The sequence below is a fragment of the Channa argus genome, chromosome 21 (assembly GCF_033026475.1).
Source record: "Channa argus isolate prfri chromosome 21, Channa argus male v1.0, whole genome shotgun sequence".
NCBI lineage: Eukaryota > Metazoa > Chordata > Actinopteri > Anabantiformes > Channidae > Channa > Channa argus.
In genome coordinates this window covers 7758720-7772502 of record NC_090217.1, presented here as the reverse complement: position 1 = coordinate 7772502, position 13783 = coordinate 7758720, and the positions used below count along the sequence as shown (strand labels likewise).

At 38.3% G+C, this 13783-nt stretch overlaps 1 protein-coding gene across 1 annotated transcript in view; it reads left to right on the top strand.

Moving 5' to 3' along the window:
- The first annotated feature begins 3759 nt into the window (after positions 1-3759).
- The window catches only part of snd1 (staphylococcal nuclease and tudor domain containing 1), a 159618-nt gene continuing 149594 nt past the window's right edge, over positions 3760-13783 (top strand). Inside the window, exons 1-5 of the mRNA XM_067489517.1 lie at positions 3760-4091; positions 6564-6713; positions 7428-7548; positions 8087-8168; positions 12484-12644. Coding sequence (XP_067345618.1) covers positions 4017-4091; positions 6564-6713; positions 7428-7548; positions 8087-8168; positions 12484-12644 — 589 coding nt within the window. The 5' untranslated portion in view covers positions 3760-4016. The remainder of the gene's footprint in view (positions 4092-6563; positions 6714-7427; positions 7549-8086; positions 8169-12483; positions 12645-13783) is intronic.

The following is a 13783-nucleotide window of genomic DNA, read 5'->3' as shown; positions in this document are numbered from 1 at the left end:
GGGAATTCATACTAGTGTACTTTTGCGCAGTGGCTGCCACTATCTCAATCAGACAAACCCAGTTTTCAGTGCAACACATTTCAGTCTTTGAAGCTTTTCCTTTGGTGCACGTTATTCTACAAATACAAGTTCAAAATTAGTAAAAGGAGCCTAAATGATCAACACCGGTATGTTTCTCTCACTCTTTATGGGGGCCTCGTGGTCACGTGACTTGAGCATCCTCTCCCAGGTTAAGTGGCTCAGATTAAAATGATCTCTGGTCTCCTTTCATAAAGCAAACATTTGGAAACCTGCTCCATTGACGACTGCCATATGGTAAAGTGCTTTTGATAAATCATAAATCCATCACGCATCCATCTCTTTATTACATTTTCTTTCTAAACGTGAACAAATAGACTCCTATACGAGCGCAAGGAAGGGGCCAATTGGGGGAGCTCGTTTATCCAGAAGAGGGAGGCTAAAATAACCCTCACAGATGTTCCTTGGGCAGCCAGCAGATAAAAATGCGTTGTAAACGTTTCAAAGGGAAATATTTGACGAGCAAATATTAGCCTATGTGAAAACCCACACAAGCCTCGTCTTTTGGCCTGTTTAATGACTAATTGAATATCATTAGTTGGGTCCACACAGATCGAAGTGCCACCGAAATAAAGGCTCGGATTTTAACATGCCATATGGCCCAAATTATACATTAACCATGAGTTAGAGCACAATAATACTCTCTGTGTACAATCAGCCAGGTTAGATAGAGGACAGCCATTTTTGGACACCATCATCTCCTTGCCAACGAGACAAAGGACAAATAAGGCGAGCCTTTGTATTTATTACCGAGGAAGTGATGTGGGCATTGATTTATACTACTTTATTGCACGGACAGTGTGTGCCAAACTAGGTCTTTTAACGTGTTTAAGTTGTGTTATCCAGACAGCACCACAAATTTGTGGTGCGTAAATTCTAATCTCAACCTCGCCAAAGGCCGGTGCGGGAGTTTAAGTGATTAAATAATGGCATAGAACGACTATAGGTTTAGATTACGTGTCTTGTGTGTTTGTCTTGTACATAAAACGCGTACAGTGGTGCTTTGTTGTTTCCCAGAGCGTCGGGAAATGTGAAAAATGTAGCCGCGTAAAAAGGTTACCAAAACCTCTCCAGAGCGCAGCGAGGTTCCGTGTGCGCAACTGTTTCTCTCTCTGATAAAGCACAGCACGGAACATCTTAAGCTGTTAACTTCTTAAATGTATACTTTAGTGAATTTTATAAAAAGAAACTGTGATCGCCGAGACATGTTTTACTACTTTATGAATAGCTGTCATCCATTTATCCAAACGTGTTGATTCAGCTGTAGGTTACGCCACATAAACTGTCTATGTTATCATGAAATTCAATATAAAATCAGCAAATTTAATGCTTTGTTTTTAAACCACGTAAAAAGATATGACCCTATATGGGTTACTGGCAGACTCTTTATCTTAGTTTTATATAGCTCATAACTTAATACCTGGCATGTAGGCTTGACCAAGTGTTCCAACATCGTTTTGAACGGCGTACACCCCCTTTTTCAACAACGCGTAACGTTAAGGTCCACAGGGTCCATGGCCCACGGGGTCAGTGGTTCGACTCCTGGTCCTTCTCGTCTGTGTGGAAGTGCACTGAACCTTAAGTTGCTTCCGGTGTCTCAGGTTAACCTTGCACGGCAGCCACCGCCATCGGTGTGTGTGTGAATGGGTGGATGATAAGCAACATTGTAAGCACTTTGGGTAAAAGCGCCATATAAGCAGACCATATAAAAACGTTTCCAAACATGCTACATTTTATTTTTCTCTATATGTTCTCATAATACATCTAAAATATAATGCCCTTGGTTTTATTTGATGGCAGTAGTTTGCCTAATCACAATCTCAATAATAGAAAATGGCAACGGCAGACAACAAAGCAATATTTCTACTTTAGGTTATAGGTGAAAAAAAAATAGATTGAAACATACCTATAATGTTATGACGCCCATTATCCAAGGAGCGTGTAAGGTCGCATACACTGATCACCAAACACGAACCAGGGAATTTAGACTAATTCCAAATTAATCTTTACCTGCTTTTCAAATATGTAGAGACAATTACAGATCTAATGTGTCATGTAAATTGATTTTTTTCCCTTAGTGATGAGACCAGCCTCTGACCTGACACAGCTAAAACCAAATATGTAAAATGAATTTAAAATTAAAAAAAAAGAGAAGAGAAAACATGAAATTGTAGATGAACTTAATGATTGTTTTGTAGCAGACAATTTTGTGTTATTCAGCTGGAACTAATCTGTGTCTAAATTGTAGTCACACATGCTTATAGTAAGCTTAACACACTATTTTCTTGAATTTCCCACCCATATTATTCCAGTTACTGTATATTCTGAACAAAGACACTCCAGAAAGATGCTTATGTTTTCTCTTCTTTATCTATGTGTGACAGCTCTCTCTCTCTCCCTCTCTCTCTCTCTCACACACACACACACACACACACACACACACAGTTTGCATGCCGTAATTACACGTTTCTCTTTGTGGGAATTGATTTCTGAGCAATAAAACGGTTGATATATATAAACACATCGCAAGGTATTTGGCCTACAAACATTTAGAGCAGGTCCCCTGAGCATGAATGTTCTTTTCAGCAATGCCCTGCTTCCCACTCACAGTTACTCACAATCACATCCGAGAGTTGCCAAGTACAACTAAGCAGCAGCATAACAGAACAAGGAAAATATTTGTTTCATCTGATGTAAGATCATCCCTGGTCTGATGATTTGTCCTCATTTTTGATTTTGACACTTTGATGACTTTTTATTCATCATCTTCGTATTTCATACTTTATAATAATCATCATCTTAGCAAGAGCCTTATCCAAGTTTAAATTGACAGATATACTATTGGTGATGCAAGCCGTCAGTCTCCCGATCAGCTGTGTACGAGTAGCCAGTTTCATGTTACTCTGAATAAATGCATTTTTACCTTTTTCATATGCATATAGATGTAGCAACACATGTACAGGACATGTTATAGAATGTAATTTCTAGATAAAGACCCTTTATTACAACCTATTGTTTTTCTTTGTCAATTCATGCAAATTGCTTGTTTTTCCTATGCAGAAACATTAACAGTGGCCTGTTTCATTAGGTTTTGACAGTGATCAAGCCCTGGACTTAACTTGCTTTGCCATGACAGATTAGTTATCAATGTGCTGGTCTATTCTAGAGAACAGATTCACTTATATTTTGTCTGTAAATATTGTGAGTTGTGTTTGCATGTTAGTTGGAAATAATAGTTGAAACTGTACCCAATTTAGTTGATATCATTAATAACTCAATATGACTGCCTTCTTAAAACTAATTACATTGTATAATAAACTAATTTAAAGTACACTATTTTTACACATATATATTTTTAGGCATCTATCACTGAATACTTTAATAGGCTCCATAAAAAAATGCTAAACGTAACATTATCAAAAGTGCCACATTAGTACACATTAAATAGCTTTCTCATAATTATAAAAATAAAAATGTATATTTGGAGAAAATTGTGTATTTCTTTCATATAGTACGTGATAATTACACGATCTCCTTTTTTCTTTCGTGGATGTTTTGCATTTCAGTTGCAAATATTGCTATTGGTGCGCTGTAAATGTAAATGTACATTTTTCCGATACAACTCGAAGGCAGCGTGCGCTGGGGTAACACTATGCTGACGTGTCGCACCTCCTGCTCCGGAAGCCTTATTTTCAATTCGTCTAGGCGGTTGTGAAGCTGCTCCATTCACTTCCATTCACTTGGTTCCTTAGACCCGGAAAAATTTTGAAGCAGTGTGTGTATGCATGGTAAAGTGTGTTTCCGGTATAACGTGTGTGTTGATCGCTCTTCAGTCTTTTTCTCTTGGCTTTCAGTAGAACAGTCATTCACCTCAGAGTCCCAGCACCCTTACCTCACCTGGTCACCCCTCAACGGCGTTACATCTCAAACCGGTGGACATGGCATCTGTTTCGGCACCATCGCAGACAGCCCCTGCTCCGGCTGCTCCTCTTCAAAGAGGAATTGTGAAAATGGTAGGAATCCTAACACAAGAGCTCACTACGTGAGTGTAGGCAAGGAGCTAGTTAGCTTTGTGAGTCAACGGCTAATTAGGGCAAAACTAGTGGTCCGTTAACATGCAACTTTTATTTACCCCATCTAACAATATACATACAAAACGTCTGTTGAACGTGGATGCTGGCATTGTGATACTAACGACTGTCATTAAAATTAAACCTAACTGAATGCGGCAGCATGCCAGCTAACCTTAGCTGCTTTGCTGCTACATTTGCTAGCCTGCTAATAGGCTGAAACCAATTGGCATTAGCACATGTTTGCTATCTTGGTATTTAGCTTAGGCTCAGAGGAAAGTGTATCTGTGCGGTTTTAAGACCGTCAAAAGTTCTCGTTGATTAGACAGATTTATTTAACTTACATCTACTAACCAGTAGCCAAGATGGCTAGAATATATGTCCATTTCGAAGCTTGTGAGCCGTTGTTCCATCTTAACAGATGTTTAGTTTTCCAGCTAACTGTTAGCTTACGGTAATTAACGCACCATTTACGTCACTGTCCACCAAACATTAAATGATATGAACAAAGTTCGTGGTCTGCGTTGTTGCTTAACACCGTTAACCGCTACCTGCAACTTATCCTGCTGAACACTCAACAGTTGCCCAGCTAGCGTGGACGCTAACATGAAAAGCGTGTCACTATATAGTTTAACTTTTGGTAACTTTTTTTTTTTTTTCTTTGCTTTTTTTTGGAGTTTCCTATAGAAACGTTGTTGATGTTTCAGCCGACACGGTGTTGTCTAGTAGCAGAGTTGGATGATGCGTTTCGACAGGCAGAATCGTTTCTCAGTGTGCTGGTTATAACCGACCACAGGAAACTGACACGTAGCTGCAACTTTCCTGCCCCCTATAATCTCCCCATCGTTTTGTAGACTGTAGTCTACATGCATATGTTAACGTTACTTAGGCGTCTTTCATTTAGACGACATCACACAATTTTTCCCAAAGGCAAGTTAATCTTTACTCATCCAAATGCAGTGAACAGATTTCCTGTTTGACATTACATTTTTTTTTTGAAGGTGCCCTGTAGATCCACTGACTGCCAGTCACCACAAAACTTCAATGAAACAATAGTGTTGCTTTGCTTAGGGGGAAATGAAGGAAACCTTTTCTTCCCATATATTCCAAATGTGCTTTAGCATTGAGCTGGCCTTTTCTTTCCCACAGTATCTGCATTCCTAGTTGAATATTGTTTTTGGGATCTGTATGTGCTGGGAATTGATTAGATTAAATATGTTGTGGGCGTGAGGGTGCATACGTCAGCCGAAAGTTAAAATCAGTTACTGTCTCGAACATTTTAAGTTGTTCTGAGATTTGTTTAATAAAGGTAATTTATTCGGAGAACTATTACACTTGTATTACAATGTAAACCTCTATCTATTGCTGTCCTCCCTGGAGAAAAGTGTGTCAGTAAGATGGCTATTGTGAGTTTATTGCTAAAGGAATTGACTATTCTAATCACATTCAATAATAGCATCCCTTAGTGCACCAGATTTATTCAGAGCAGCTCTGCGCCTCGTAGAAGATGACCATAGATCCAAGCAAGGTCATATAGTACAGTACAAGTGGAACTTTGCCCTTGTGCTGTCAGACAAAGAGGGGAGGGCTCCATCCACCTTCTGCTTAGCCCATACTTGGATGGAATCGTTAAGCGGTGAATGGCGCTGATTTGATTAGTTTATCTAGCTCACGTCTAAGATCAACAATCCCCAGTGATGGCCCCTGCAGAGACAGCGGAGGGTCCACAGATAAAAGGCGTTTGCTCAGATTCGTGTAAATTCCACAGTTGTCAAATCCAAACCTTTTTTTGTTTTTTAAAGCTGTGGTATTAGATAACATAATCTCATCTCAAGTTTGAATGACAGACGGTTACTGTTATACTTTCTAAGATTTTTATACTTTTGACATCACACACATCCCATAATTATAGAAGGTTTTTAAGGCTAACTGGCATTGAAGTTTGCCTAACCATTATATAAGGCAGCAAAATTTTGTTTCAGCAAAAGCAAAACTTTCAGCTATTTCAGCAAAAACACTTAAGTTTTTTTCCCCCCAGCTAATTAGTAATTGATTAGCATCCATACCATGAGCTTGGGTATCATTAACTGCTTTAATTGATGGTTTATCTGTCTACTACTGTTTATGTTGCATCAATTTAAGGTCAATTCCAGTTTATCTCTCTGACAGTGTTTATCAGATTGCCACTTCCTGCAATGCAAATAAAATAGAGTCCATTTACAGTCTGACAGGAAATGTAAATTAAAAGCTACTACTGATTTCTTTAATAAAGTGTTTTGGATGGACTATTTATGGTCTGTGAAATTTATATGCAAGAAGAGGGAGTATTTGAAGACATTATTTGCATCTGCAGAATGAAACTATTACTGTTGATCTGCTTTTTCGAGTTGACATTCTGCATTGACATATCTCCAGGTCTTGTCGGGCTGTGCCATCATTGTTCGGGGCCAGCCTCGAGGAGGTCCACCCCCGGAGCGTCAGATCAACCTCAGCAACATTCGAACTGGGGCCATGGCTCGCCGAGCTGCCCAGGGCCAGCCTGACACCAAGGACACCCCTGATGAGGTATGTGGCTCTATCCTATTGTTTGTGTGTTTGGCAAGGGCAGATTAAGGTCCTGTAGTGCAGCAGCATGCCATGATATCTTAATTTGGGGAAGAGTGCTGATGTATGCTTCTTTTATTTTGATAGGTGAAGAATTTGTTTTAGTATTTTGTTCACTGGGCTTTACTGTCATTATTTCCATTGAACAGTTGTAATGAAATTAGGGATGAATTGATATTTAGATGATTTTCTCTTTCAGTATGATGAGAAATTTACATTTTACCTAACATGCCTTTGAATTCATTTAGTGGTATTTTAATAATGTCCAGATATTGTCACTGCCAGTTTAAAACCAATCAATTAGTATTTGAAGACACAATAATGCTGTTGTATGTATTTTTTAATTGCACCCTGGGAAGACAGTTATGCTTTATTTTATCAGGTTTAATAATGAATACAACTTTTAATCAGTATATTAAGTATATTAGTAAGTATATTATTGTAGCTTTTGCTTACCTGATACTCATTTTATAAATGTCCCTAGTTACTGTGCATAATGGATAATAATTCTCTTCATTACAGTGGACTAGCATTTCAGGCCACCAGCTGTGATCATACTGTCATTTTGTCAGGACATAGTAAATGATTCGAATGAGTCAAAATACATTGGGATTAGCTGATTATAATTAACGTTTATATGATGGCGTTAATTAATATTTCTATTCTGACTTCAAGCCATGGGCCTTTCAAGCCAGAGAGTTCCTGCGGAAGAAGCTGATCGGAAAGGAAGTGTGCTTCACTGTAGAAATCAAGACTGCTTTGGGTAGAGAGTACGGCATGGTCTACTTGGGTAAAGGTGAGTGCACTGTCTTTTCTGACATCACAAACTGGCGCTGAACATTGATCAGTCCATCCAATTTCTGAACTGCTTATTCTGGCATGAGTTGTGGGAGTGCTGGAGTCTGTCCCAGTTCTGCACTGAACAACATCTACATGAATGCTACTTTAAAGACAGAGAGATATAAATGTTTAATTTTCCTTTAGAAGAGTCAAACCATATCACGAGACAAAATTGAAATTGAATTCAACATGCATATATTTGAGAATCATATGCTACTCCGGTATCAAAGAAAGAATTCTGGTTTTGTGACTGTGTTTTCCTGTGTTAAAGTAGAAGTAGACTTTGTTAAATAAAATTCATAACCTTTTCAAGGAAATTGTATCTTTACAATAATAAACTAATAATTATGTAGTTATCAGTTACTGTATGTGTTTTTGGTAAGTGTTTCTTTTTCCCAAGAATCATTCTCTTGTGCATTCAAATACCTGACCTCTGTACTTGCAATTGAACTCATAAAATGAGATCTGTTTTTCCCTTTGTCTTCCCATTTTAGACACATCCGGCGAGAACATTGCTGAATCTTTGGTGATCGAGGGTCTTGCCACAGTACGCAGGGAAGGAATCAGAGGGAACAAGTAAGATTCTTTCTTCAATGTTGCCTGTACTCTACTGATATTTAGAGGTGTAAATAGCGTGAGGTTTCAGGTACAAGCCAAAGTACCAAATACTATCTTGTTAAACATGAAAAAAATCACTATTGCACTTAAATTAAAAAAGCACTAGCCCTGTGCTTTGTTTTCTCTCTGAATTCTTGCTTGCTTTGTACCTCGCATGCAAGCTGCTTTGGATGAGAGTATCTTCCAAATGACTAGATGTAAATGTCTATATCGGATGATGCCACATGTCACACATTCAAACTGGGATAATTAATTCTTGCCTATCAGATTATTGTGCAATGTAGTGTATTTATTATGATTCCACAATGAGTTCACATGGCTGACCTTGTGTTGTCATTATGCAGGAGACCGGTAGAATAAATATTTACCCTCTAAAGTGTATTTATTCTGTCAGTGTTGCTGAAGTAATTTATGATGTTAAACTTGTTCTTTGTTTGCAGCCCGGTACTTTATTTACAGATTAAAGAGGAAATCATAGTTCGCAACATAATTTAAGCTTCTGCTTCCCAAAAGCTTATTGCAGTACAACACTGATAAATCTGTTGGGAGATATACATAAGTTTGTCAACTGGTAGACAGTTGAGAAAAGACACAAATCCATGGTCTCCCGGATGGTGGCAGTATTACTCTGTTGCAACTGTGTTGTCCCTCTGAAACCCTTTTCTGCCACATTACCCTTAAGTACTAATCCCCTAAATACACTTGCACACCCAGCACTATATGACAAAGTACTGTATATTCCCCCCAGTGGCAGTATTTGCACATTACAAGCAATTTGACTCATGCTGCTACATTTGTAATTTCCAACATGAACAGAGATGATGTGAATATTTTGCCACAAATGACCCATTTCAAGCATTCTGTGCATTGGCCTAGAACAAGCAATAATGTAAATGATGCTTTAAGTGTAAGCGGGCATCATTTGGCCAAAGTAGGGGGGCCATTATTCAGCAAAGGGGTTTAGGCCTACGTTTTTCCTTCAGTGCACAACCCTCCATAATTATCCATTGTAAGTGGCTATGCTAATCACACTAACTATGTGATGTGATGAGAATTATGAGGGGGATGATAATGATGATGGCTTCGGACAGTGCAGTTAAACATGTGTTCTGATGGTGACTGCGTTTTGGGAAAGTGGTCAGCCTGGGCTCAGTGCTCAGCAGTCCACCAGAGCAGGCAGAGGCACAGTTGTTAGGGGCTGTTTTTTGGTGGTTTATTGGAGCAAGAAAGAAAATGCAAATTTGAATGACTGTTCACTTCTGTTATTTTATGTGTTTGACATTGTAGATAGATTTCTATGCCTGTCTATAGTTATTATTTTTGTTCGTATTGTGTGAATTGTAGCTTGACATTAAATTTTTACAAATTCATGGGATCTCTGTGTATTTTGAACAAAATACGCAACACTTTTTTGCACGTAAAGGCAGTTTCAAGTGTATTAAAATCCCTTGAAGACAGACCATGAAAAACACTTTAAATTCCTGTTCACTCAATTCAACTGAATTAATGTCATTGTACCAATTTTACCACATACGTAGACATTATTGATTTCAAGTTACCAGGACAAATAACCTACATTAGTAATATGAAAATAGCTCTGTTTTAACAAAACAAATACTGTAATTTTGAACCGTTATCTAGTACTTCTTGTGCATCTTGATATTATGTGAATTATCCAATTTTCCTTGTTTGTCTCAACATGTTCTGTAATTCTCAAAAGGTGTCTGATCCGTTCAATGGATTCAAATTCTTCAACAGTAATAAGCCAGTGCTCTTTCATTGATACATCGTATTTGCAAAAATTGTAATATCACTGTTTTCATGCTGGCTCATGTGTTTGTTTGTTTGTATCCTTCCAGTATTTGAACCAACCATATTCTACTCAGTCTTGTATTTCAGCTCTTTTTAATCAGTCTGACTGCTTTTCTTTTAAAAGAATTTAAACTATTTATTTAAATGGATAGATGCTGACAACTGCTCAGATTCCACAGCAATACACTACATGTTCCTTGTTGAAAAATTAAAACCACAGGGAGGCTGATTGGCTGATTGTATGTTAAGCCTTCCCACAAGACCAGACAGGAGCTACATTAATATGGATACCCACTGCGCTTTATTACCCCCCATTGCACCTTTTTAACTGGAGCTCCAGAGAAATGCTTGTTGAAGGGTGTAATAGTCTGGGAGGGTGAACTTCACACTAGGAGTGTAACCCCTCCAGTGGAGTACAGTGGGGAACCTCACCCTACACCCTCTTCAAACTGGACAAAGACTATAGAGAGCTGTAAAAGGCGGACTAGGGTTCAGCATTTTACAGCATTTTTAAAGTATTTCTGGTTGCACAAGGGAGCTATATGGAGATGAAAGATGTAGCCTACAGCATGTTCAAATATAAGGGAATTGGAAAGATTTTTTTCTTTGGCCCTCACTTCTCTAGTAGTCTTGCTCAGTATTGCTCTTTCTTACCCATCAATATGTGTTTTGATTTAAAGAAATGTTGTGGTTGAAAGAAGTTGCTGACCTAAAAAGCAACAGTCTATTTTGAGATATGGATACGTTCACTATCATCTGCCTCCACACATGGACTTATTTCTATATCTTAACCAATCTTTGCCTGCGTGTTGCTTTCCATTTATTTTTGTGGCTTTACAATGGCTGCTCTCCTTGATTGCATTGTTGGTGTGTTTCACCCTATCTCTGTAGCTTTCTGTTGCTGTTCAGGACTTACATTCTGAGTAGCTTAAACACAACTGGCTTCTTACAAAAAGTTTCACTATTGTTGCTCAGTAAGCAAGAAACTGTTTCAATTCAATTTGAAGGTGGTAGCTAGATCACTGTAGAGAAAGCAAACTTGACGGCATTTTGGGCATAGGTCCAAAAACACAATTAGGAACACAGCTGGAAAACAGACTGTGTGTGGTGTGTGCGGCATTTTAATTGAGTACCACTTTGTTGCCTCTCCAAAGTGAACAGTGTCTTGTAGGCAGTAAGATGAGAAAAATTCAGTTTATGCCCTGTTCATTTTTAAAAAGCTCTAGTCACCATCACTACTCTCATATCAATTGGGCACCCTTTGGTTCTTAGAAAAACAAAAGCCTTTCAGCCATTTGAAGTTCTAAATAATTAAAGCTGTACAAGGGCCCTCAAAAAGCATTAGGCTGCACAATTTACCGAGCCAGCATGGAATTAATTGTGGCATTTGTAGCCAGTTGCGTGGTTGCTTCTGAAGGAGCTGTCAAACACGGTTATTGTTTCTTCACAGAGTGCTCAAATGCATTTTTTTTAAAGCAGTTGTAATCTGTTCATCATCTGGTTGCTGCTGACACAACTGTGTAGTTTGTCAGGAACAGCATTTAATCCAGCACTTAATTCAACAAAGCTGGAACCTTACCAAATCTCTACTTTGACACACTTTAATTTGACTTTTAAATCGTACATGTAAAAGCTCACAGCAAGTGACAGTTTTGTTCTACCAGAAACTGTATCTGTAAAACTTCAGTGAAGAGAAGTTAAGACCTTTCACATTGGCCAGTGTAAAAGAGCTGTAATTGGAGTGTTGCAATGTTGATTTGATCCTTGGAACAAGGCTTTGGGTTGTCCACATTGATTCTTCCTGATGAGAGAAATTAGATAATGAATATGGTGTGTCCTTTCCTTTTCCAGTACTTTTTATAACTTTGTTTGTCAAATAATCTCTTCCTCTCATCTGCTCTTTGTTACCTACCTTAGGAACAATGTTTTAACTTGAGCTCCTGTAACATTAGTGCACCTGTTCTCTTTCGCAGCATTTACATTTTCCAAAACATGAAAATTTGAACTTCGTTTAGCTGCAGGTGTCAGTAGTAGGTCAGGATTCATGCTGCTTAAGTGCATTTAATATAGTTGCAGAGATTTCGTTTTGGTTTTTCTTGCAGAAAATGCCATTTCTAAGTGTCTGTTAAAATTATACAAGTCCATCTCCATTTTAAGATATTCACCTTCACAATGTGGATGCATGAAAGTTGTTGTGAAGGCTGTGACCTTAAGAGGGAAAATAGTTGTGATATTTATTATTTATATATTTTCTATTTTTTTTTTAATTTTTTTTTTTTTTACATTTGTTTGTTGAAAAAACAGCAGTAAGAACTCATGGATTTAAGTTGATCTGGTTAATAACTCTATTCACTAGCTACAGTGTACATTGATTTTGACATATTGTACAGACCTTAAAATATGTTTTGTGGTGTTTTTTTTTTTTTACAGTATCTTAAACTGCTTTTATTTGTGTAAACAGTCCAGAGCAAGCCAGACTATGTGAAATGGAGGACCAGGCAAAAGCTTCCAAGAAGAGCATGTGGAGCGAGGGCGGCGGGGCACACACCATCCGCGACATGAAGTACACTATTGAGAATCCGCGCAACTTTGTTGAGTCCTTGCACCAGAAACCCATCAATGGTAATGAGCTTGGGAGGGACATGTACACACACACTCACACCGAGAGAGCTTGGCCTAGGTAACAAAGGCACATGGCAAGTAAAAAGGCAACCCAAAACCCAGATTTTCCCATAAAATTCACATTTGCAGGCTATGTCAGAAATCCACAGTTTTGGCTAAGATATATGGCTCTAAAATTCCACTTCAGGGCAGGTAATGGCACACAGTATATCAGCCCTCACTGGCTCATTTCTCCAGGCTCCCCTCTCTGCCCTACTAGTGGTGTAATGTGCCACTCAATTCATTTCCAGGTGGCTGCCATTAAGAGTGGCTCAGTTCATTTCACCACCCTTTAATTGAATGGGGAAAATGTACAGGGAAATGCTTTTATTTATTTTTATTTGTATTTTTTATTTCTCTTTTTTACCATTCATGAGAGACAGGCAAGTGTGGTTCAGAATTGCAGGCAACAGCCTTTAATGCCTGTGCATCAGTAAAGGGACAAAATATTTCAAAGACTTGTTTTTATTTTTATTTCTTTGCTAAATACACTAGTTTTCTCTGATTGTCAGCATACTGATGTGCTGTATTAGTAGATATTTAGCTAAATGGTTTTGAATTTACTTGGCATACTGATGGCATTTCATTGAAGACAAAGTAGATTTAATTTGAGTGTAGCCTTTTTAAGGCATGAGGAAGGAAAACTCTATTTTTGAGACACCTTTCATGGCTATAGGGAGTGTTTGATAAAGAGAGGTTTTGGTTGTATCACTGTAAGTGGAGTACATAATCTCCCAGGAAGGCCATGACTTTCTCCTTTTGAAAAGTACCACAGAGCCATTCCTAGCAAGACACTTCAATTCTTCTGCTGAATAAAGCACTGTAGTTCTGTAAAGCAGATCACAAGTGGTGTTGTTTTCATTTTAGTGAGTGTCATGCAGGGCATTGCTGAAGGATGCATGCTATGGTCATCTTTCCAGAAAGAAGGAAGATTGAAATAAATGTAGCGAGTTGTTAGTCTGGTCTGGCTACCCTTAGGGCAGATTTCCTAAGGAATCAGATGTGGGATTTAACCCTGAGAGGCCTAATCATAGAGTCCTCCCTCTACGTGTTCAAACAATGTTTCATCTCAGTGTTCGGTAATACTTTTTGTTATCCCA